The sequence below is a fragment of the Gobius niger genome (assembly GCF_951799975.1).
Source record: "Gobius niger genome assembly, chromosome: 12".
Lineage (NCBI taxonomy): Eukaryota > Metazoa > Chordata > Actinopteri > Gobiiformes > Gobiidae > Gobius > Gobius niger.
The window spans coordinates 14,654,466-14,680,998 of record NC_136863.1 but is presented as its reverse complement, the minus strand read 5'-3'; the positions used below and the strand labels follow the sequence as shown (position 1 = coordinate 14,680,998).

The 26,533-nt window shown below is 40.7% G+C and overlaps 1 protein-coding gene across 1 annotated transcript in view; it reads left to right on the top strand.

Annotated features, from left to right (window-relative positions):
* Positions 1-26,533, top strand: part of tspan9a (tetraspanin 9a) — a 102,957-nt gene extending 76,424 nt beyond the window's left edge. Inside the window, exons 3-7 of the mRNA XM_079568305.1 lie at positions 2,806-2,880; positions 18,617-18,718; positions 18,900-19,031; positions 21,051-21,134; positions 25,036-26,533. Of these exons, the coding sequence (XP_079424431.1) occupies positions 2,806-2,880; positions 18,617-18,718; positions 18,900-19,031; positions 21,051-21,134; positions 25,036-25,107 (465 nt within the window). The 3' untranslated portion in view covers positions 25,108-26,533. The remainder of the gene's footprint in view (positions 1-2,805; positions 2,881-18,616; positions 18,719-18,899; positions 19,032-21,050; positions 21,135-25,035) is intronic.

Sequence of the window (26,533 nt, the reverse complement as noted above, 5' to 3'; positions counted from 1 at the left end):
AGACATGCCACTGTGCGCACCAAACTTGTACAAAGTGGTTTTTATCTTTAAGCGGTCCCAAGTTAATTACAAAAGTTCAGCCCCTGGAAGGAATGAGGTTAGTCGCCACACAAAAGCACTTTCATGTATAGGAACTTTGAATTGGAGGTGAGGTTTTTGAGGCGAGGGGTTCTTAACATCACAAACAGTCCAATCCCTTGAAGGTCTTGCGTCAGTCAGAAAGCCCTTCCAAATCCTCAGCTAACCCTAACATCAGCTCCTTTCACCTCCGTCACAACAGTGAATCAGAGAGACGGCAGAAGGAGAAGAAAGATCAAATGTGCAAAAAGGATGTTTCTCAAGACTCTCATTAAGTCCGTTTTTAAGTTTTCTGTGGCAGTAATTGAGCATTTCTAGACCGAGCTATGCTTCATTTGTTGATTTGATCAGCAAAAACACTGGAGTTGGTTTATATTTTTCCCATCCTTAATAACCTCCAGGCTTATTACAGCAGCCAGATTGGTGATGTCTTTGCCCACAGTGATTTGTCTCTTAGAAACTTCACAAACTCAAAATGTCATTTTGATTTTCTCTCAGTAAATGCCATAATCAAACAAATGTATTCTGGGGCATCTCATTGTTTTGATACAAATCAGTGCACTGTGTTTTGCCTATAAGTTCATTCTTTATTTGCAAGTCGCTTTGGAGACGTGCACTTGCTAACTTTCTAAATGAGCATTAAACAAGCTCGGTTTCATGTTAAATTGGGACCATTGCCGGTGCAATTAACTATTCAATCCAAACATTGCTTCTTTTGGAGTTGTTAACAGTAATGTGACATTTATGACTGAAACCGTAATACTTCGAACACAATTTTTTTTGCACTAAAAATGATTTGGCAGACGATTGTAGCTTCTTTTCTCTGTGGCGCATAGGCCTTCACGTTTTTCAAAGGGTAAAAATTAGTCCCAGTGTGACTTTGGACGATTTGAATAAAAAGGTAAAAAAAATGCCAATATATAAATGAGCCAGTCTTTGAAAGTCCTATCACTGACTACCTTTTTACATAATGGCCAGTAACAGCTCCAGGTTATGGAACTTTTTCCTCTCAGTTTGGAATGAAAATAACACATGTGAATGCGCTCTATAGGCTTAATTCTATTTATTGCTGTGTCAGCCAGGCTTTGATTTAGAATGTATGTCTTTGTCCAGCAAAATTAGATCTTTGGTAAATGTTAAAGGAATAGGCCACCGTTTTTACATACTGATACTGAGATAAGTTCATACCTCAGCTTAGACAAGTTGATTCGTGCCTCTCTGGTCTTTGTGCATGCACTCAGTCACGCAAATGTTGTTGGCATTTAGATTGGATTAGAAATATTCAAAACACTGGACATGTCCCTGTATATTACCCGTTCTGTAAATTTTCTGCCAAACTATTTGCAGACTGACTTTTTTTTTGTTGTTGTACAAAAACATGTTCCGAAAGAAAATACAGGACTATCTGGCTGTAACAGCAAGCTCGGAAACCCTCTTAAAGTGTGAATCGCTGCAAGTGAGAGCATACGCCCACAAACGGCGAAAAACAGACGCGCACACAGTCATGTCTCCAGTCATCAGAGCGCACCAGTAATTTGTGCAAACAGAGGCTCTCCGTTTAACGCGCCGCAACAGGACAATGTGACAAACAGAGTGTGAAGGCGCAGCAGCAGCGATAGACTAAAAGCAGCCGACCGCACACACACTCAGCCCACCACAAAGTCATTCATTTAGAGTTTGGCACAAATTAGGCTCCCAACACTTCTTCCAACTCCAAGTCTGGAATAATAGGATTTCCTCAAAAACTTTTTCTCATTCGACAGAGTTCATAAGAGGCTGGCCGAGATCAAACATGAAGCAACACCCTATGTTAAAATGTTTTGTTGTATTTGTTGTATCCTTTGTTGTATTTGTTGTATCCTTTTTCACAAAGATTTTATTGAGACATATTTTTTGGTTTTTAGAGTCAGACCTTTCAAAGTGTCTTTCAAAAGTGTTCAGGGGAAATCAGAAAATAACACAGTATACTATATATGGATTCCCCCCTCGAGTTACTGATGTTTGTTTCAATTGTTTGAAAAGGCTTGGAAGCTTCTTTCTTCAGCTACTTAAAGCAGAACTAAGTAACTCATGCCCCTAGAGGCAATAAGCGCCACTGCAGGTGTTGTTGTTTTTTTACTCATTAATTGTCCATGAGTAAATACTACGCTGACGGAAAAGACAAAGGGAGAGAGGGTTATTGTACCTTGTGCCACAACCCAATAACACAATGGAGATCATTCTTTTCACTCAAACTTGACTGTAAACACTGCTAAAGTGGCGCTAGCCCGTGGTTAGTTTTGCCTGTTAGCCTGTTAGCTTCTTCTTAGTGATTCCATTAGTGTGTATTGCGCCTCCGACCCAGAGGCGGGGAAAGTTGCAAGGGTGGTTATCTGGACAGAGACACGGGGGGAGACGCAAGACTCCCCAATCATCCCATTAACACTTGTATTACCCCCAGAGGGAAGTAAACAAGTTACTTTAATAATGTTTTTATTTGTCTTGTCTTTATCTTGTCACGCCACAATGTGAGAAACATGTCAATGGCTCTTGAATGTACAATCCCTTATAAATATATGGAGATGTGTTTATCCAGTGATTTTTTCTTTAGTGAGACTCTTTTCATCTCGAGTGGCACATCTGATAACAACCTATCTTTTAATGAGACTCAAACATACATAACTAACATATGTGTAACAGACTTACATGACAGTTATTTCAACACATCTCTCCCTGTTTCTCCGACAGTTCTTCATCGTCCTGCTGATAATTCTCCTGGCAGAGCTCATTCTCCTCATCCTCTTCTTTGTGTACTCAGATAAGGTATGTCCAATCTCCTTTTTATGTGATGTTTGAATCTGTTGTTGTTCTGCTTCAGCAATGTTTTCTTTTCGGAGCTACAGCACTGCAAAGTTTATGGAAAAAGTTGGCAATGCATTGAATCATCCAGCATAGTGGTTTGAAACCCACTTGTCTCAACTTGATGCTCTCTCACCACGGCCAGGACCACACACACCAAGCAATAAAAAGGTGTTAGCGTGATAAACATAGCAGTGTGCCAGTTGCTTCCTGATTGAACTCTTTTGAGTGTTTCACGGTTAGGCCTTCAATGTCATCAATCCTCCATGCAGGCAAAAGGTTAGGCCACAAAATGCAGGGTAATCCCAGCCAGTTGGCTCTTTGTAATTGGTCCCAAATGCGTTTCCCATGACCCTCTGCATGTGTCCCATTAGTGCGTCTGAGGATGCAACAGATGACGTCTGCAGTCCTTCTTTGATGCTCATCCATCCTTAGATGCTTGTCTTTCCGAGATAAGACTTTGTTTTCTTCCCCCAGAGTTAATTCATGTGCATGTGATTTGATAAATGTCAGAATACCATAATCAGATTTGTAGTTGTTTGAAGTTTGAATTAATGGTATTCACCTTTGCGGCTTTGGTGGCAACAACACCCTTTTTCTGTGATATTTTGGCTGTCAACACCCTGATTTATTACTATATTTTCTCTGTCCATTTGTTTTCAGGGAATCGGAAATTCAAAATACAAATGTACTTCTTATATATAGATAAATGAAGTGTGCAGCACCACATGGAAACTATATTATAAGCTATAATCTGGTGGTACGTTACTTCCTCTATACTGTATCTTGTGCCTCAGTGTGGGTGGCAAGGCTGTGGATAGCTTTGACTGTGAAGAGCAATATTATTTAGTGAATGCCTTCGACATTATGTATAGATATTTCACAGTAGTTAGCTTATTGTGCTGCTACTTGAGAAATATTGTCTTTTGTATGTATCGCCATGAGTTAGCTGAACTTGCCGAACAAATTCCTTTTTTGCACTTGTCATTGATTGATCTCTTCTCTTTACACATTCAAAGTCATATGCCCGGCACTACAGGACACTGTCTAATTCCTCATCTTTTGTTCTGAAGTTATTGCTTGAACTCGGTCTCAGCCGCCGATAGAGGAATTCATTTAGCAGCCAATCCATTATTAGATTTGGATCAGGTCTCGCAGGCACCCACACCCTGTCAGGAGTAAATATGTCTGTTACCTTATCGCTCCAAATATTACCGGCTAAACTTCTGAGTGAAAAAAAAAAAAACGTCAGAGCAAACCATGATCTTGTCTTGAGAATTTCAAACAGACATGCTCTCACAACGTTTCTGGTACATCGTCATAACTGTGAAGTTGGACTGCGATCACAGAAGTGGCAGGATAGAGATGTCTATTTCAGAGATCAAATAATTCTGATGGAAGAGTATCCTGTGATGAGGACCCCTAGTGTGCAGTGCCATATTTTGTGTTCATTTGGCAAATTAGAGCTTGTTTACCCAGGATTAATGAGAAGTGAAGATAAGACTGTTCAACAGCAACAAATACTTTTTTTTTTTTTGCATGGCCTCCACATGTCATTGACAAAGCTTCAACATTGCATATGTTGATCATATTAAAAACAGGAATGAAACAATTCGAAGCTCAGACAATAGTAAGGATTTGTGTTTTCCCTCGCAACTCTCCAGTGAGATCTGGTATGCCGTGCGAGCTCCCCTCTGTTCCGCCGCTACAGGGACTGATCAGAGGAATCACTAATAAACTTCTTCTATTTGATCTCTTAATCACAAGGCATTTATTAAAGAGTCTGGAAGTCTTGTAGATGGCAGCCTCTTTAAAACGTGTATAGACACAGGGCCCACGTAAAAAAACAGATCTCTTAGTCTTTCAAATGGGACATCATTTAGTCATGAGTGACGCCCGCGGAAGCTCTGATCCTTCAGGGTGACAAGCTGTCGACGAGATGTGGAGCAGTGAGGAACATGCTGCGGGAGCAAGGATTAGTTTAACTTGTATTTTTATACAACTATATCCTGTTCCTGCATTTAAAGTTAAGTCCTAGCTCACGGGTCCTTCTTTTCTCAATGGAAATGAGTATTTACTTTTTCTGTGCTTAGTTCATAGATCTCTGAAAGACCTCAATAGTAAACAATTGGCCAGGTTCTATAGTCTAGCCATGAACCTACATTTTCTTACTAGTTGAACTTCAGAATGAAAAGTTGTCTAAAAAGAAAAAAAGTGTAGATGACGACTTTTAAAATAAAAAATTACATGAAACATGCCTGGGTGCAATGCTCCCTCTAAGCTGCTCCTCTTCTTTCTTTCTTTGCGTAGTAATGCGTACAGAAAAATGTATGCTGCACACAAAATATAGTTTCATGGGGAAAAACATTAAGAATAATTCACAATGTTGTCCTGAAAATAATATGACCTGAGTATAGCTGATAGACGCACTAATGAACAGTCCTCACTGTGCTGGAGGAGTCGCATAATGTTGTCTCCCCGGTCATAGTCCACGGCCCATCTTTGTGCTTTGCTCCCCTGCAGTGGCTTGTGAGAGCGGCTTTGGGCAAAAGCAGTGACAGGTGCAGGCTGGTAACATGCAATCTGTATTTTACCACAAAACGGCGAAGTCGACAGGAAGGACTCTGTAGACCATTCAAAGTGAGCGTTCTACACTCAGGCACTGGAGCTGTGCTGTTGCTGTAACAGGCTCGAAAAAGTCAATGCCCCCCTCATTTTGTAAACACCACAGCGCTGACTGAGCAGCGCAATCTCAACTTCATTCAAAACATTGTCTGAAAACGAGTCCACTTCCCCATGAACCAGCACTCGGTGGTTTGCAGGCACCCGCTCTACAGCGCAACTTGTCCAGCTGTGTGTGAGAGGTTGGAGAGATCAGCCCGGGCTTTCTTCAATTTTGGCTTCTCACACTATGCAGACTCATTTAGCTACAGCCTGTAAATAATATGAAATTGTTAAAATTAGTATTATAGTAGATCACCAATAAATGTCAAACTGTAGATCAATAACATGTTTTTTGCAGGGCTGTCACTATGATATGGGCATTCTAGGCTATTTCAGTGGGGGCGCAAGTTAAAGGGGGCCCCAGAGGATTGGGCTGTCTTTAAACCAGTGCATTTATAAATTAACAGTTGTTATAATCAATGTATCAGTAGATCAATAGAATAACTTTATTGTCCTTCATTTGCAGCAAATGGAAAAATACTTATACAAAATAGGATAAATAAATTAAATAGACAATCACAATAATCATCAAAAAATCATCCTCAGAAATCATTAATCATTGTATATGCCACGTACAGTTGTATACAATAATGCATAAAGAATTGTATTTACTCGATTGGTGTCGAATCGAGTAAACACTTTGAGAGCTGTCTTGGGATGATTAAAAAAACATGTTGTGCTGTCAATCGATACAAATGTTTTTGTCACGATTAACCGCTCTTGTGAAATTCGATTAATTGTGGCTCATTTTTATTTTTATTAATAGTTTCCCAAAATAAAACACTCAAATTTAAAACATTTGCTAAATATGCACAGTTACATAATTCTACGGGAAAAGCCCAATAGCTTCTAACGGAGATCTCCAACCAGCACCTCTCGCTCAACATTAATCACATTTTAGACACATTTTCTTGGTGCTGAACATTTTGAACAGAACCTGCAAACCTTTAGGTTCATAAAGTTGAGTATGAGGTTTAAAATCATCGTTTTAAAATCAACCCACAATACAGGGAAGGTTCTGTGAAATCCACCATAATACCGTGGCCAATCTGCACTTATATTACACAGACTCATTACTCTGCTGCCCTAATGGGACCCCTGTTTATTTCCCACAAACACCCGGTGGTAAGAGAAGGCTCTTTGATTAAATGCCATGTGAAGGCACTGATATAATAAAAGCCAGCCCCACAGTTAGCAGCCAGCTGACTCCAGCAGATGGCTTGGGCCAAACCAGATTAGGCCCATTCGTCTTTAACGCCCTGACCTCATTGTGCTTCTCCCGACCCAACGTACGACTCCAACCCAGGTTTATTAGCCGGGAATGGGGACGCGAGACCTGGCAATGTAGAAAAGAGCGTATGAACACGGGGCAGAGGCAGGAGGAGGAGAGGTATAGAAAACAGAAAGCAGGTGTGCAGAGCAGGGACTGACAGGCGGGTGTGGGAGGGGGCAAAATCACATGTTTTATTCTATAACATTAACAGCTAGTGCACACCGGGTGACTGCACAGTGCATTCACTTCACTTATCATCAGAAAACAGTCTTCTCAGCATTCTGGTGATATAACAGCTACACCACAGGGCTAGATACGCACTTACCTTTAAGAGCTCATTATTTATATAGCATTTTAATCAGTGCCATGTTGGAGGTAATTGCCGCTGGTTCTTTGTAAATCCCTGAACACAGTTAAATATAACTGAAGATACCATACACAACTAGACCCTAAGGCTTTAGACTGTCCTCACAAGGCTAAAGATATCAGCAAGATTGTGTGCCACCCATCAAACTTAAAGGAGACACCATTGTTGAATTTTGAATCTGATAATGGTATTGTCCAGAATAATTGCCAACATAGGAGTTAATTCTTTGGTGTGAAGTATACTGTAACGTTAGTATTGTATCTGAGAGTATCTACTTTAAGGCCCTTCATTGCCATCATTTTCCTTGTCCACTTGCCAGGCATCTCATCTGTGGCGACCTGCAGCACATGAAACTGACCTTTTGTCATATCATGTCCTCTGTTTTTGTGTTTCCCTTTATCTTCAAAGCTCCTGATTCTTCCTCCTAACAGCCTATCACACGAGCGCAGGCGTCGCTCATGTCTACATTTGTAAAGTGGCACTACTGCGCTCCCCAGTCATGCCTTATTTTCCAGACCAATTACTGTGGAGCAGTGGGGGCTCCGCTGAGTGGCCCAGCCCCGGGCTCTGGCACACACTCACAGACTGGGGATTTAAAGTCTTCTATTTAATGATGTGCTGTTGGGGACCTCTGCCTCTGATGCTGCCTCCCTCCACATCATTATTACATATCAGGCCATTTCAACCCACTTGTTCGAAGGCATGCTAAAACAGTTAGCTACACTTGTTTGGGATCAGCATGAACCAACAGCAGACAGGACGGTAAAGACAAAGATTCCTCCAAGATTTGGGGAGAATCGACCTCTTGAAAATCGTTTAAGTTCCTGCGGGGTGCAACGTCAATGTATTTTTGAAATGTGTCTGACAACAAACAGTAAACAGAATTCTTTTTTTTTTAGAATTCATGCTAAGAATGGTCGAACGAGTCAAGATGTTGCACTCATTTTAATAAAGACGTTTTATCCAGTAATAGAAATGTACTTGAATCTGATTATCTACTTTTTTTTTGGTAATTATTTTCCTTCTTTTGAATAACATTTTGGTTTATACTGTACCCGCACAACTTTGACGTGACTTTTCCCTCTGACAGAGGGAAAAGTCACCCCCCCATTGTGCCATTTGCGACAATTACAGCAATAAAACATATCAGTCTTGTATTATTTGTCTTTTTCTTTTTGTTCATTGTTCATTCCACCGTGTCTGCCAAACACCTGCGTTACCTTTTGACTTTTGTGTTCTCGTCAAATGAAATGAGCACAGGGGCATTAAAAACACATTTTCTAAATTGACTGAACTTACCTACCGCGCACCCCAGATGGGTTGTTATTTTGCCTTATTCCTTGGGCATTTTTGATTTTGCTTATTTGCCGAACCTCCCGCTTCTACTTCAAAGAATTGGAACTCCGCTACATCGTGATTACTGTGAAATATGGCAGCGGGGATTCCAGGGAGAAGTGAGGAAGATTTAGCACAATGCACTAATTGCTCTTCGCTCTAACTGTACCCCCCACTGTACATAAGCGTCAGGTGTGATTTGTGAGCAGTTTCCAGCAGATTTTTTAAGATAATATTAGTTTGTGAGTCTATAGAGAGAGGCTAATGAGAAAGGAGAGGAGGGCGGTGCAGTCTATATTATAGGTTATCTAAAGCTGTTGAACTTCACTAAAAAACTGCTAAATAATTGGCTGAATATGATGCTTTACTTTAAGTTATAGTAAAATTGGAAATTGTGATGTTTTATGAGTTTCAAGAAGACTGCAGGTGCAAACTAGTAAGAGGTCAAACCAGATGTGCATCAGCGTCTACCATGATAAGAAGCGTCCGAATAGTGATGTCAGTTAGGAAGGGAAAGAAGCCTGTATGTTTCCTATCATATCTCCTTGAGCATAGGGACCTCTGGAAGTTCCTCACCAGCAGTTAGGAGCCATGAGCCATCCCATAAGCCACCGCGCTGCCAATGCCCCCTCCCCATCCTGAAGTGATTAATGCGCAGCTTCTGCTGATTGACAGGCGCACATTAGAGTCAATAATAACTAAATGAAAGATTCTGCACAAGCCTTATAAAAGTGGCAAAATACATGTTAGAGTCACCACAGCACTGTCCCATGTCACTGTGTTAAAGAGCCGCCTCAGTAAATGGCCTAAATGAAGGCAGTTTGTGCTTCTGCTTTCATTTAGAAGAAAGTTAAGCCACATGGATCATCTGCATACATTGTGCAGCGGAGGAGCAGACCTCACTGTGTGTTAATGCGGCACCGTTCTCTGACGATGAACCAAAGGACAGGATTTGGTGGAATATTTGACCAGAGCATTTTTTATTTCTGTGATGAAGCTGTAGCTGTGTGGAAGGTAAATCTGAAACAGCTTCTTCGTCTGTTTTCTGTGTGGCTTCATATTGTTTTTGTAATCCAATACTATATGGGTGATGTAGTTTTTATGAAACAGCTGTTGGTGATGTCACTTCCCTTGTTGTTTCCGCCCTGGGTGAGGACTGTTGGATTGTGCAAACGCAGCAGAAGCTCTAGTTCCTAATGGCATCGGGATCTAACGGTTTGATCTTATCACGTGACAAGGGGATAGGAGTTAGGATCAGGACATAGGTTTTTTTTTTTGGAGGAATTCGAAAGCAGCCCGCAAACCCGGACACTAAAGGAAAAATGGCATTGTTAATCATTTCTCATGATTTTGTTTTAGGTTGAATGTATGGCAACAACATTATGTCCTCACATCAATGATATCAGTGACAGAACTAAACAAATTCACATCTAAGAAACCAAATACATTACATAGCATTTTTCAGGAAACCCAGTCACAGATAAAACTCATCTTTATTTTGTATTGTCAACAACAGCAGTTGCCTGATAGGGATTCACAAATATTACTGATTTACAAACAGGAACAGTTGGGCAATGGCCAAGACAACACCCAAGGAAAAGTCACATTTTCTTCCTAATTTGTCTCAATGGCCACTGAACAAATACGAAATGCTGACATGTGTCATTTTTGGTCATTTTGCTCTTGTGCATATTAGAGATAAGAGAAGATAGTACCAATGTCAGGTAGGATACAATCCGTGTAGCCATTTTTCTTGTGTTATGCCTTAAAAAAAGCCTCAAATTGGTCATTTCGCTGATGACCATCAAGTCAGCCTTGACAGACAGATTGTCTGCTACAGTCTCTTGTAATCTCCTGCTGTGACACAAACAAACAGAAATTTGAATGGAAAGCACACTCTCCTCCTTCCTCCTGCCTTTGTGGGCTCATGTCGATCCATTTCCTCTCCGTCTGTGGCTCAAAGCAGTTTGGGTAAAAAGCTTCAGAGCCGATGATGGATGTCCTGTCCTGGATCGCTAAAGCCGGAGGGAGCCTCAACTTAAAAAAAAAGACTTAGTTTTGTCATATAAACAAACATTTTTATGATGACATCTCAATGCTAGTCTATTTTTGTAAGACGGTTTACAATGGCTTATTTCAATATGTTGTTGTGTATACAGCCTATAAAAGCATTATGTGTGAGATATTGCTGGTATTTCCACACCAATTATTCAGAAACGGTTTGCCTAATACTCATAGTCATGTTTACCTGTGTTCTTTGGACCTTTTCTGACACATTGATTCTGTCAACTCTTGGAACTGCAGAGAAATGAGATGCAGAATTGTGAAAACATTAATGTCTTCACAACAAACAACCTATAGATGTCATCAATTGGCTCATTATTTAGCCTGAAAGGAGCTTTGTAGCAATATAGTTTATGTGATACTCAGGCTGGAATCCTTAGACATTTTTGCTAATTTTGAGAGACCACTGCAGTGTAAATGAGGTCATACTTGATCCACTCAGTTCTTACAAAATAGGGACTTATTAATCAGGGCTGTCCCGGACCTCACTGATTACACTATCATTATAGTGATTAGATGAAGGCTATGTCCTTCTAAGAACAGAACGCACCTCATTTCCATTTAGATTTCATTGAATTACTGGTAACTTATTCCATTTCTTTCTATATCAAACATCTATGAAGAAGACCATTGTAACCTGGATTCTTGCTGAAATATCTTCATCTGTCTTTAAAGGGACTAGATGCAAGTTTGCCCTTTTTTACTCACTACTGCCACCTCAGGTCATATGTATAACTGCACCTTCTATATTAAGCTCGTGCATCACGGCACTTCGGACCCGAATTAGCACCTTTTTGAGTGACAGTGCAGGATTTAGAGGCAGTTGTGGTGAATAGGTCTGGGTACATTCTACACAGGGGGAGGAAAATACATAATTTTGACATTTTTAAACTCCATATAGTCTCTTTAACTAGTCATTTTAAATATTTGTTTCTTTAGTTTCGGCAAATAAATAAAGCATTTTCTTCTGTCACTTTCCCTTCAAGGCCAAGCCACAGAGCTTAAAGGTGCATTATGCAACTTTTTATGTGGAAGAAAACAGTTTATATTTGTGTGTATTTGACCTTGTAGTGACCCAGCAACTTTATGAGTGGTCAGCACTTTCCATCACAGTGGTCTCAAGGACGCTGCAGGATCAATTGTTTGGAAGGTTTTCTCTAATGACGGACCATCTCACCAGAAAACCTACAAAATAATTGATCCTGGAGTAAAGGCGCCATTCTGACCACCTCAGCTGCTGAGTCACTGCAAGGTAAAACATGCACAAATATCACCTTTTGCATATCTTCTTTTGTTTCCTTTTGTACGAAATGCACGGCATAAATTTAATGTGTTTTCCAAGTCAATGTCAGGTGTCTTCCTCGCTGCCAGATAGAGAGCTGGGAATTTAATATAGTTACGTGAAAGAACATTAATAGTTGTGAGAGTGGTTATGATTATTTATGTTTTGGTAGGAAGCAATTTTTGTTTTGTTTTTGGAGACTCTTGGAATGCACCCTGAAATCATCCCTAGAAAACCGGAAGCAACAGATCATAGTGAAAACGTCTGATGATGAGAGCTGCACGTTGGTTTTCTTCATCAGTAAAAATAGGCTAATGCTACACAGCTGTGTATGTTTGGAGAAAATGGGTCAGAGCGTTGCGTGATCAAATCCCTGTTTGCTCTGCCTTCGTTTGTCTGCCTCTCGTTAGCGCCATATCTGGATCATTACGTTTCATTTTTAACCAGCCGCAGCGGAAGAAGCAAGTCGACTTCGGAACACTACCAAGAGTCTTTTTTTTTATATATTGTACTGTAGCAAGTCGGCACTGTCTTTGTTCTGAAGCTACCCTGGTACAAAGCCAGTAATGAGATAAAGTGTATTTGAACTTTTACATGAGAAAAGTTTAAAATCGAGAACAAAGAGGGTGATTTCTCGCAATCACGTTTCAAACGCGGGAGAATGGAGAATGTTTCAAAAAGGGACTCTGCGAGATTCATGATGACTAAAACACTCCATGCCAGGGAAGTGTTAATTACTCCGCTCAAATTCGGTCGGTCCCACTTAATGTTTAATTCAGCAAATAGGTTCTAAATCCAGCAGCTTAAGAAGAAGGGGCTGCGGCTTTTGTTTCATCATAAAATCCTGTAGACATTTCAGCACTTAATCTACTCGTATGGACAAAGAGGGCTGCGAGCCTAGTCCGTGCATTTTTGTACACAGATAATTAGCCAAGTAAATTTAGAGGCAATTGCAATTAGCATCCAAGAAAAAAGACAAAATCAGTGGTAAATAAGCAAATAGCCATTTAAAAGGGAAGTTAAGAGACTGGAATAAGTACTTCATAATGAGTGGTGGTGCTGGTAGTAGTGGTAGTAGTAGTAGTAGTAGTAACAGCAGTAGTATTAGTAGAAGTTGTGTCGCTGAACTTCATGCAAATGCAAAACACGACAGGGGAAGATTGGATGACGTTTCTCGAACTGTATATCTCTTGGCCCATTACATTGAAAGTAGTAGCTGTAATCAAGTCAAGTACATCCTCAGAAGTTCTTACTGTTGAAAGCAGTCTTTCCCATTTCAGACTTGTGCGCTTCTTACTATTAATATTCCTATCTGGCCGCAGAATTCTTCATGCATTTTTACGAGGATGTGTCTTATTCACAAACATGCAATGGTGTCTGGGAATTCATTTGTAGTTTGAACCGCGATGCCAGCTGACACATCACAGATATTGTGCTTTTCCATTTCCTGTCAGTAAATAATGTTGCACCGAGCTCAGAGATTCAGGCGCGCACTTCACGTACTGTCTATTCAAATTAATATTCTGTTTACTCACCTCACGACTCCCTTACCTCATTTGGCAGTATCATAGAGCATTCGAATCCTTGCCCTCAAAACATAGTCAGATTTTAAACAATACGCGCATGCATGCGTGTTTACTTATCCCTGTAAATAAAGTATCGCTTGTATATAGTTACAGAATACGGAATGCTTGTCTATAAATGTAAAATGCTTTGTCCAATCAGAGTACTGTATTCTGAATATTTACAATACGTTCACACTGATTTGCTTAATATCTATTCACAAATGTGGCGTTTATGTGATGGAAAAACATGTATTCATTTGCATCATATTTATGTATAAATACAGTCTGTGCTTCTGCTAAATGTGCAATGGCAACGCAGCAGAGATCACTAAACTTGTCATTTTGATCTTCTCTCTTTTGATATCATACAATATGAAGGAAGCTAAAATTGAATGATGGAGTACCACAATGTATTCCTTTGATTATATGAAAGTAACAGTACTCTAAATACATGTTCTAAATACATGCATTCTGTTACTACCCAACACTGTGCAGGACAGCCAGCGTTATCTATTATAGAAAACGCTATCTCAATGGCCGCCGCCTGGGTGCCGCCATGTTTATTTCCCATACCGACTTTGAAGCTAAGCAGGGACGGGCCTGGTTAGGACTGGGATGGGAGACCGTTTGGGAACACCAGGAAGCCTGGCGACAGTAGTGACTTTGTGCGTGGTTGGTGGTGGGGGCTGATGTGCGCATAATTGTTCAGCAACTTTGAGCGTCTGGAAAAGCGCTATATCCGCGGCCGGCCCCCACGTGATGGTCCTACGAGCCGCGGGCATTGACCACGGGTCCATATGGACCGCGGTGCTGCTGTCCGAGGACAACCCGCCGTCACAACAACGCGAGTGCACGAGATCTGACTGCCGTGCGTGTGCGCGCATCCAAACAGGGCGGTGTGTGTGTGCGCGCGCGTGTGTGCGTGTATGTGTGCGCGCGCGCATCCAAACAGGGCGATGTGTGTCATCGTCACTCACCGCTAACCTGCAGACGCTCCGCACAGGTACACTTACATCCTCCAAAAGACATCTGCGGGTCTTTGTTTAAGTCTCTCCTGCAGTGACCGAGCCTGTGGTTCATTATAGATCCAGGCAGTATTCCGTCTCTAATGCTTTGTCTCCGAAAAACAGTACACGCAAAACATTGCCCAAAAGCCTCTAATCACACGCGCTGCTCCGACTGATTTCTCCTCCGTGTGAGTAAAAGCGAAAATGAAACTACAACTTAACGAGCGCATGGCCTGCACTGCGTAGTTTTTTTCTTTTTTTTCCTTTGCTGCTGTACCATTTGTTTTCTATTTTGCTTTCACGTATTGTGAGCCCAGAGGTACATTTTATTCTAAAGCAGCTTTGAAAGCATTGCCAATTTTCAGTGGCGGCTGGTGATGTTTAAACCAGGGGGGGCTGTTGCCTCTACCTACCTTCAATTATATTTTAGAAGATACTTATAAACATTGTTTTTAACTTAAATAAGAAAGTTATCTTTGGGGCATGTAATAATATCATTATTTTATGTAGAATATATTCAAAACGTATTGTTTAGTTTTATTCAACAAAAAAATAAATAATTTCTGACTAAAGTGTAATGATAGTCACTATATATATTTGTGTTGTGCACCACTGATTTGTGTTTTGTACCAACAGAACCAGAACAAAGGCAGGAGGTGTTTCCTCTTTGATTTCATGTACAGGTTTAGTCCCAGACCTGCTGTGGTTTCATTATGAGTCTCAGATTTAAACCCGTATAAACCGTCAGACAAATGATCCGCTCAGAAATAATGTGCAGCTCACGTTGTGAAGAGAGTCCTCCTCCTCCTGTAGCACCTGGAGCTCCACCTCTGTTTCCCTCAGTGAATGAATGACGTTCCCCTTTCCTGTCGTAGCTCCTCCTCATGGTCCTGAATCTTCTCTCCATCAAATGTCCAAGTCCTGGGACAGAACTGTCTGTCCAAGTCAGCGAGGGTTTGTCCCAAAGTGTGAAATAAACAAGCAGCAGCTAAAGCAGACGAGCTAGTTAGCATCGTCATGCTACCTCCAGGAAAGTCCGTTTAGACGTGACTTCTGACTGAAGAAAGTTGTCCCAAGTCCATTAGTTTGACTAAATCCTTTCACCTCCTCTCAGGAAACAACACGAAGCTTCTCCGTCAAACAAATGAGAAGTTTTTCCTCCGATCGTCCGTGAGCTCAGAGCTGCTCCAACAAGGAGCTACTCGCGTTTGTTTACAGTAGAGCTTCCTCGTCTTTCACCTGTTTAATCTCCGATGGGCGCTTGGCCTCAGCGCCCATCGGAGATTTATTATTGCGCGTCTCTGATTGGTTGAATTAATGATATACAGTGACGTTTTTATACCATATCAGAGCGCCATTGGTTAGATGCTTGGGGCGCTGTTCCTGCCGCCCCGAGCACAAAACTACACATTTATGACGCTGTTACAGCGCTTATACAGCACACGATGAACCAGGCAGACAAACTGACACCTCCTTCACCTCCGCTCTCCCTCCCTCAGTGTAAAAAACACCTGTACATAAGAAAGTTATGACTTTTCTAAACTTAAAACTTTTTATTTTATTTGCAAAATTGATAGGAGGGGCGGCGCCCCACCGCCCATAATGGACCAGCCGCCACTGCCAATTTTATTGTACAGTTATAAATACTGTCTAACAACGATCATTAGGCTATTTCATTTCAAAACCTACTTATTATTTTTTTGATTGTACACTACCGTGATGCACCAAACCACGGGTCCTGCACCGTGAACCAAACCGTTAGAGCTGAACCCCTAATATTTATCCATACTTATTCCACTGTCTCTTGAATTCTATTCCCTGAGTTTAGCGAACATATTGTCGTTGTACTTAATAAGAAAAGAGTACGGGTGCATCAAACACTCCAATTGCAGATTGTTTGAAATTATTTTTTGCATTCATTATTTTACACATTTGTAGTGGCCATAGTTTTTGGAATGGGTTGGGAACCACTGGTCTACAGCTGAACTGTGTGACGGGTTGGACATTTCTTTGCAATCACTCATAATCTCAGAATATCAAATGTGGAGACTAGCGAGCTCAGCTAGTTGTAAATAACTTATTATGGACTTTTAGTGGTCACTCCAGAACAGCTGGAGGAGGTGTGTGTGGATCGGGAAGTCTGGGCATCTCTGCTGAGACTGCTGCCCCCGCGACCCGGCCCCGGATAAAGCGGAAGAAAATGGATGGATGGACTTTTAGTGGGCAGAAGCTGCTTACATTTAGGTTTCAGACAATTACAGACTATTTTTCAGTTTTTATATAGCCATGTGTTGGACCTGTAAGATAGTCATATTTGCAAAGCTTTTGTTGGCGACCAGTGTTGGGCAAGTTACTTATTCTATATTGGTAGTTACATCTTTAAAAATGTAATATGTTTGTATTACATATTACTGTTTCAGATATGTAACTGAGTTTCGCTACTTTGAGTTACTTTTGACAAAATATAAACTGAAAATAGTACTAATACCACCGAGCAAAAGTGCAGTCAAAGATTTCCTTTACCTTCACTTTCCCCGTTCTCTCGTGTTGTGTTTTGTTTTGACGACGTTTGCTACACACAACTGCAGAGCTTACACCAGAGCCCAACTTGATTTGGTGCTGCATTTTATTTGGGGGGAGTTTAGCGTTTTTTTTATTCTAATATTTAAAAGCAACTCGAGTTACTTGAATGGTAATGATTAATACATTCCTGTATGTTGTGTAAGTAATATGTTATATTCCTTAGTTACTGAAAAAAGTTAGATATTTTTGTAACTCATTACTTTTATAACTCAGTACTTTTGTAATACGTTACCCCCAACACTGTTAGTGGAACGTGGCAGCGGGTGGCATATTGGGTCACGTGACGAACATGAAAGCTTACATTGTCAGTCAACATTTGCAGTTATAGACCTTTCCAAGCTCTGTTTTTAATTTGTGGATTGGTCAAGTGAAATGATAAAATAACATGCTGTAATTTGCTTCTTGCCTCTTATCAGACAGTGTGCTTGTGCTTTCAATGATATAAAGGGAGCTCTGTCCCTGACTCAGAGAGCAGATAACAACTTTGCGCAATGGCCGTCCATGTCAGCTCTTAGACACCATCTTCTACTCTCTTAGCTTAACTTTAAATAAAAGACTTCTCCTTGAGTTGTCAAGACATACATATGACATTGGCATGTCTGTTGGTTTTCTCGTAATTAGCTTTGTCTATCTTAAGCGCATCTCAATCCATCCCAGCACTTAGCAGATCTCGGCTAGCCCCAAGCGCAGTGCAGAAGTATCTGGCCGCGTTGTGTATCTCATTAGCGCATGGGATCACATATTAATCTCCATCAGCCGTGCCGCTACCCTCTGAACATTGTTGGCGCGCAGTCATGGGGAAAATGATTTGCCTGCGTCGCTGAAGGGCGTGTAGGATCTATGTGCATCAAGTGTGTCAAATCTGCAGCCATCCCGCCAAAACATCACTCACTTTTATATTCAGATCATCGATAACCCGGCGCACCTGCAAACTTTCTCAAAGTCATCATGGTACAATCATTTTTAGCATGATTGCGTAACTCATCAAGTGCCACTCACGATCACTCTTGGCTTACTTAGGAACACTATTTTCCGCTTCAGTACCCGCTGCGGACACCACCATCATCCTTTATGGCTGAAAGAAGAAGGAGGCTCTGACAAATGGCAGAGAGCATGTGATTGTGCACCTACAAACAATGAGTCCTCCAATGCAAAGGTTTAATTACATCCATAACTTCATTTACCGTCACGCAAGCAAACCATGCAAGAAAAGCATCAAAGACTATATTGTCTATGTGGAAAAAGAATTAAAAAAATATATTGAACTGCATCATCACAGAGTAATGAAATGATACAACGACTTGCAATTAACAGTTTTGATTTTGTTCCCTTTTCTTTGAAACGCACCAAATGTTTTTAGAAGAGTTTTATTTTTCTGCTGCAATCAATTTCCTGGTATCTTTCTTTGTTTGTTGTTTTTAGAAAAGCTTTGTGAGACATCCACAATTTAGTGCTTTTAAACATCCCATTCTAAAGGGTTTTTCTTTTTCTCATCCGCAGGTGAGCGAGAATGCCAAAAAGGACTTGAAGGACGGCCTGTCTCTGTACAACTCTGAAAACAACATAGGCCTTCGAAACGCCTGGAACATCATTCAGGCTGAGGTATGTCGCATTAAAAGAATCATTAGCATTGTAATAACAACACCAAAGCTAAACGCATTAATTCTAAATATGCAAAATTATTCCTGCTAATGTTCTATCTGGCATTACTTCCGCTAAAACAAATGCTAATTAAAACACTTAGCTTTGAAGTAATGCTTTTGAACGTGTGTGTGCCCGACAGTGGAAGTGCTGTGGAGTCATCGCGTACACAGACTGGCATGAGGCGCTAAAGGAGAAGGTGGTTCCCGACCGCTGCTGCCAGGAGCATTATCAAAACTGTGGGCGCAATTCTACCAACATGTTCTGGAACCGGGTGAGTTCACATTCTTGTGACAAATCGTCATTAATATCCATAATAAAAATCAAATATGAAGACGGCAAAGCACATCGGGATGTTTCATGCTTTTATGGGGTACGCGGGATTCCATTGAGCAACATGTGGGATTGTGTTTGTTGTTTGCAATGACATTGTCCCGGTAACCAGACTGAAATAGTAAATAACTAAATTGAATATCTTTGGTAACATACCCACTGCACAGCTCAATAGTAAGTAGCACTCATCATGATTCAAATTGGTAGATACACTCAGGCACCACACAAGAAAGAAGGAGTTTAAGATTGGCAATTCAGCTTATTTAAATTCACATCTTTAGCCAAATGTGGTCAGAGCCAAGGAAACAGTGCCAAATACAGTGAAACATAGTGAGGGTGTCTGAAATAAAACAGGATATTGACTTTTCTAACCAGAAATAGTGATGGTATCTTCTATTCCAAACTGAATTCCTTGTATGTTATTATAAACATGAAGTAGTTAATAGAAAAATGACTGAATAATGGCATTCAGAATTCCTGGGGATTTTTTCTACTTCTACAATAATATTAGCATGGGTCATTTTTCATTCATACTCGGTGGTGGTTAGCTACTGTATGTATGTAGCCACAGCTGCCCGGGATAGATTGATGGAAACTAAGCGGCCAATCTGCGCCATCTGTCCTTCTGTCCATCACCAACCACTCACACACTCATCCAAACTCATTGCACCTGGTATTCACACAGTAACCGACCAGGCCAAGTCCTGTTCAGCTTCCCAGATCTTTTGTTCTTATAGTGGTATGGCCATCATTTTTGATTATTTGAGATACTGCTATTACTACAACTGTATATTCTTTAATAGCCCTGTATTTGTTTTTATTATTGAGGATGCCTTGTGTTGCTGCTCACAATAGAGAGACTTCAGGTAGTAATTATGTTCTTGAAAAATTATTGTAGGTGTTTTTCTCAATTACATGTTATGAAAATCCAATTACACATTCCAAACATCAGCAAGACTATTTGCAGATTCCTTTCAGTTGAGTAAAAATCGACTTTTTAAGCAGTCAGATCATTTATCGCGTTAAGCTCAGAACTTTTTTACTCTTAGTGCAAAATGCACATCACGTCGCTACTGTTCATTATGCATGAGACAACAGCTCGTTTTTGTGCTGAAAACCTTACGGAACATTGTTCACCAATCTCCCCCATTAGCGGCCTAATCTGCTATTGGTCTGGCGTGTGGCTTGTTAGCGCGGCCAAAGCAGGGGATTAAAAGCTGTAATACAATTGCCAAAACGAGAATAGGCAGACATTGAGCCGGCCCAGTGGGATGGCATAGCAGAAGTGGAGTGTAATCCTACCCAGAGGACTCGACCACACACACTTCACAGTATCTGCAGCCTGCACTTACGTTTAGAGGAGGGGCCACCACTTTACCGACCTGAGTGTGCCATTGAGTGGAGCGGCTTACCTTTCACCGCAGTGACCTGAGGATGAACCCAGGTAGAGGCATAACGTAAAAAGCTGGAGAATTTCGTTTCAAACCATGCATGCAAACCCCACACCATTTATGGCGCTTGACTTCACAGCTGAGGAAGGTGCTTCTTTTGTATGGCTGTCAACGCTACAACTAAAAGTGAAAATGCACATTTCAGAGGCACCTTTATGAACAGAAAGTGGCTGAGTAGTCATAAATGCAAACCTTTGAAAGTAGCAGTCAGTGATTGTGATTGTAATAAGTAGGGATGCACCGATCCGATACTGGAAAAAATGGAGAAAAGAGTCGATTCTTTTTTCACTCAGAGAAAGCCACTTTTAAGAAAGTCTCTTGGTATCGGTAAATATCGGATATCAACAGGTACTCAAACCCCATTAGCTGTATGGGCATCGGTAGCAAAAAAGCTGGATCGGTGCATAATAACCATAGCAGAATCTTAGTACTTTATGTATCTTCTGTTTTTAGAGCTTATCTGATCTTTATTTATATCTACATGTCTCTTTTTTTCTTTCTTTTTTCAGGGTTGCTTTGAGAAGGTGGAGGAGTGGCTGGACGACAACAAGCACTTGCTAGGAACTATTGGCATGGTCATCTTAGTCGTGCAGGTAGATTCCATCATCATTCTCTTTGAAATATTCCTTTCTGTGTCTATATTTGTTTGTCTGACTGGTAAGAAAAAAATCATGCCTCCCATGGCCTCTGTGGGTGTTCTGGGCACCCACGCATTTTGAAGTGCGCAAGTGCTTCTCCATCCTGGCCTTGTCTGAGAGAATCAAAGCCGCACAGATCCCTGCCAAGCTGCTGGTAGTGAAATCTGAGGATTCATAAGGAGATACAATGAAAATAGAAGAGCGGACACAATATGGCTAAGGAAAGCAGCTGTGGGAGGAGCAGCACATATTCATCTTTCTGTAATTTCAGAGCTTTATATCTATCACTAATGCTATGTGCATTTTCATACACAATTCTCCATTGACAGATTGCAAACATACTACTTTAAGATCACGATTGGAAATATCACTTTCAGGTCCTATAGGTGTAGTACATGTCTAATTCACTGTCAAATGATCAGTGGTGGTCCAAGTACTTTTTTTCATTACGTGAGTAAAAGTACACCACCTGTATGGCAAAACACCAGGGACAAACTGTCTTCCTTGTTTTAACTGAGGTCTATATTATTGTGGAGTGTGTAATTTTGGACAAAGTAGACTAGAAATGTGATAAGAATTTTTTAGAAATGTAGTGAAGTAAAAAGTAATCATTTCTTACCAAAAATACTACTCAAGTAGTGCAGCTCTTCAAAAATTTAAAAGTAAATATACTGCCGTTACTGACCATCTCTACAAATGATCTAAAAACATCTGTGATATTTACTGAAGACCAGTCTTACATCACTTATCCTTCATGCAATGTTCACATTTTTCAGCACTTGAGCAATGTGTGCGTGTCTCATGAATGACCCTGAGCTTATTTCATCTGACGACGTAAATATACTATTTATCTTATCAGAGATTTTATTTTTAACCTGTTTTGGTGTTCTAATCCATCTCCTTAAGACATAGGGTGGGTCATGTGTCATTATTAAGTAGACTGGAATACAGAACAAGAAATTAAACAATCAGCTGTTTTCAGGACAAGCCAAACAAGAGCGCATTGTGGTTTTATCTCATCAGTTAAGATGCACATTCTTGTTTAAGCAACCCTAGGGTCTGAAGATCCCCTTTATACATATAAACTTAGTGAAATGCAGACACATTGATTCTTTAAATTGGTCCATTACTTTAGGACACAGAGGACAAGCAGACATCACTGTCCCTGAGATTGAATCAAATGTTCCCTTTTTCCTGTGAAAGAGGAAATGTATCTAGTCGGAGATAAAGTTATTGAATTATAAATATAATCATATTGTAATTTTTGCACAGTAATTTCATGAATTTCGTGCACAAAGGGCCAGTGAGGTCACTTGAATGTTATTCTGCCTTTTCTCACTGAGGTTAATTCCCAATAAGTTGACATTTTTATTAGATCCTGGCTGGGTAATTGGTGGGTGTTTAATGCACTTCCTCATAACAAGGTGAATGTGAGGGAAATCATGTAAAGCTCTTGGTGTTACTGTTGGTGCTCTCTTCTTCCTCTGCCCTCCTTCCATCACCCACAATCCACCTCAACGCCAAAGAAAGTCTTATCAATGTGTGGCTGTGACAATGGACCATCGTAGCTGGGATGAATTCAGCTCTGTGATAGTAGTAGTAGTAACAGTAGTAATCTGGTGACGTGATGAGCCCCAGTTTGATCCCTAGATAACAATTGTAAGTCAACAGTTAAATAGTTTTAAGATACTGTTGCCATGACTGTGGGCGCTGCAGGCAGAGCACTGGATTTTTCCTGTATTATACTCAAGCGTGGAAAGAAGAAAGTTTGCATCTGCCACCACCCCTGTTCACTGACCTTCTCCAAACGCTCTCCGTGGTCCGCACCGGTCTGTCTACTTAGCAAGTCTCGAAAAATCCATGATTGTAAGATGGACTCAGATCAAGGCAGGTGTCGAACGCTCATGCAATTATAAAGGCCTTCGGGGCAGCTGTAGTTCAGAAGCTACTCTCAGACATGCGCCATTCGATTTCAACACAGACATGTCTTATCCATAGCCTTTCTTCTCACAACTGCACTGCTCATGCCTGTACGCATTCTCTTCAAACACCCACACATCCTCAATCATCAACAAATTTCCAGTTCGTTTCGATAGCGACCGCACTGCCTTGAAACCCCGAGCCAGTCCACATTAATTTTAATGATTGGAACTCTCACTTCGAGAGGTGCGATGGAATGATGGTGGAAAGTGCAGTAACAAGACCTTGAGCTGTCAGATTAGTGGGTTTTTAGACAAGGTGGAGGACATGACAGGAAAAAATATCATGAAAAGTTGATGCCCTGTAAGTCTGCGACATTACATAATAGCCAGAGGCACCGAGAGCTGGCTCATGAATGATTTAGACTTATACGGACTATATGACAAAAGCTTGTATATAAAATTTCATATGCAATAGACTTTGAAATCTCTGCATAGTTTGCAGAGTCTCAAGTAAAAATGGATGAGCGGAGAGGGTCCCTGCGGATCCACTGTCATTCTGTCAAACAAATTTTTACCCCTAATGGCCCCTCCAGATTTGATTGACAGATAAAAAATAAAAAAAATAAAAAGTGTTGGGGTTTTACAATAAAATAGTGCAAGGGGAGTTTTGTACACTTTCAATCTACATCAGATTAACCGGATGTTTTATGGTAGCATTAGTGGTAGAAACGGCAAAATATTTTCCTAATTTCATTGAAAGCATATATTGTATCGTCAGAATACAAGAATTATACCTCAAAATAACTTTAAAGATTTTTTAACGCAGTACTAAGTAACTTGTTTACCATAATAAATTCTTTCCGAAGTCCCTCTGGGGGTACTACAAGTGTTAATGGGATGGTTGGTTGGGTCTTTCATCTCCCCCTGGTGTGTCTGGCCAGAAAACCACAATTTCAACTTAGCTGCCACCGGGTCGGAGTCACCAATACACACTAATGGAATCACGAAGAAGAACCTAACAGGCGGGCAAAGCTAACTGCGGGCTTGCGCCACTTAAACAGTATTTACAGCCAAGTTTGAATGAAAAATTGTATCTCCATTTTGCTATTGGATGAACAATATCCCTCTCTCCCTTTGTCTTTTCTTTCAGTGTAGTATTTACTCTCACAGACAATTAATGAGTAAAAAATCGCAACACGCTACGACACCCGCAGTGGCACTTTTGGCCTCTAGGGGCATGAGTTACTTAGTACTGCTTTAAGTGGGGACCAGTGATATTTATCAGTAGGCACAATAGCTGTACTTATCATTGCAATACCTTGGAGCATTTTTTTTTTTAAACTTTAAGTCTCTTCTTGATTTGAGTAACATCCAATTAACCTGATATTAAAACTGCATTTTGACAGAAAAAGAAATGCAAAATGATGGCTCACAGGCTCATCATGCACCTTAGAAAGGCTTGTTCATGTTGGCGTTTTTCAACATACAGGAGACCTACTTTGCCTTTTCTGTGTTCAGAGCAAAACTTTGCAGCATAATGGTTTTAGGATCAGCCTTGTGACGGTGTTTGATGTCTAAGCATCACTGGTAATGGAAAACTTCAAAGAGATCGCCAGCTACTTTGATTCAGTGGCATCTCAATTTACTTCATTGAGTTAATGCTTGCTGTGTGCACTGTACATTTTTTTTTTTTTTTATCACAAAGATTATGGCATTTCCAGCCCATCCACGAGAAGAACCAAGAAGTAGGAGTCGAAGCAGAACAAGAAAATAGGGCCTCTCACTGGTGGATTTACTGTGCATCATCAAAACACATACACGCCTAAGGCACCGACATCAAACAGAGAGAACCCTACTTAGCCACACCATATAGCATATACAGTGGCTTAGACGCGAATAGGAATTCACTATCTTTTTTCCTGTCTCCTTTGCAGCTCCTGGGTATGGCGTTTTCCATGACACTGTTCCACCACATCCACAGAACGGGGAAGAAGTACGACGCTTAGCCGCGGGGCCGGGCACTGATGGGATAAGACTCTGATGACCTAAACCCCCCCATTCTCCAGAGCCACCTCTATCCGGTTTCCCTTCACTTTTAGAGCCTCCTTTAGAGCCTCCCGATTGTCCCCGTAGACTTTCTGTACAGAATCCAGCTCTGTATTCGCGCCTCTCACCAATTCATTTTTTGCCAAAGAGTATATTATAACTGGAAGCAGACGGAACTGAGACTTTTGGCAAGGAAGTGAATCCCATTTGTTGCCACTCCTCTTAAGTGCATTTTTTCTTCTTTGATTTTTGTTTTTTTGTTTGTTTTTTTTGCTTGGACTAACAAATGGAAGGAAAGGACTTGTACTAATGTCTACACCCCTCCAATCCGAGGGGGAGAGAATATTTAAGAACTATAACCTCCACCTCATATGGAGTATTCTCATAATAAATCCCATTGTAAATGTTTAAACATGGCATGCTAGTTTTCTACTTGTTTATTTTATTATTCTTTTATTTTTTTCCCCTTTCCCCAAAGTATGTCATGCTGTGTGAGTGTGACTGATATTTGGTTGTGCGGGAGGACTTGTTATGAAAGCACTGTATGTTGGGAGGATGTTTAATGTAATGGCACCATTTATCTTTACTTTATCAATTTGCAAAACATTACGTTGTTTGTAGGGTTTTATACAAGAGTGGGAAATTGTCAGTGGATTCCATTCAACCCATATCTTTGTCATCATTTCTAATTGATTTGTACTACAAGTTCAGTACCAGGTTTGTGTACTGCACATAAGCACTGTTCCCCATTCCATTTTTAGGACCCCACCAGGACTGTCAAGTGAGATTAAGGTGATTAAGTCTCTTTTGGGGGAATCCAGGCTGAAGAGCATGTCTCAGTATAGCTTTTTTTTTCAATATATAAGATTGCCTGGGCTGTAGACTATAAAACACATTTTAGAGCAAGGGCACAAGGGGCAGAAGTCTAGAAGACATGCCGGCCGGCTATAGTCATCAATTGTGTTTGCAGAGGCAGCTCAAGCCTTTCAGTTCAATGCTGCCGAGGTCCGGGCGGCCGGGCCATTTATTTTTTGGTCAGTGCTATGTCGGACCGGCCACATGGACACTCAGTGTGATTTGTAGCTGAGGTCAACTGTAGACCGCACTGAACTTTTGCTTTAACTTGTTGTGACAGCATTCGGGAAGTACGGGGCCTTGTAAGCAAACCAAATCACATTGCAAATTAATATACATTTAGCATTACTATAGTCTGGAGCAATTTGACCTCGCTCGTACTACCTGCTATGATTAACTTACCATAGATTGCTTATTTGAGAGCCACTCACTATTAATTATTCTTAGGGTATTTGCATTATTTTAGACATTAAATAAACACTAAATCAACTTTGAATGTACTACTTTGGAGTTCTTCACTAGCATTAAAAG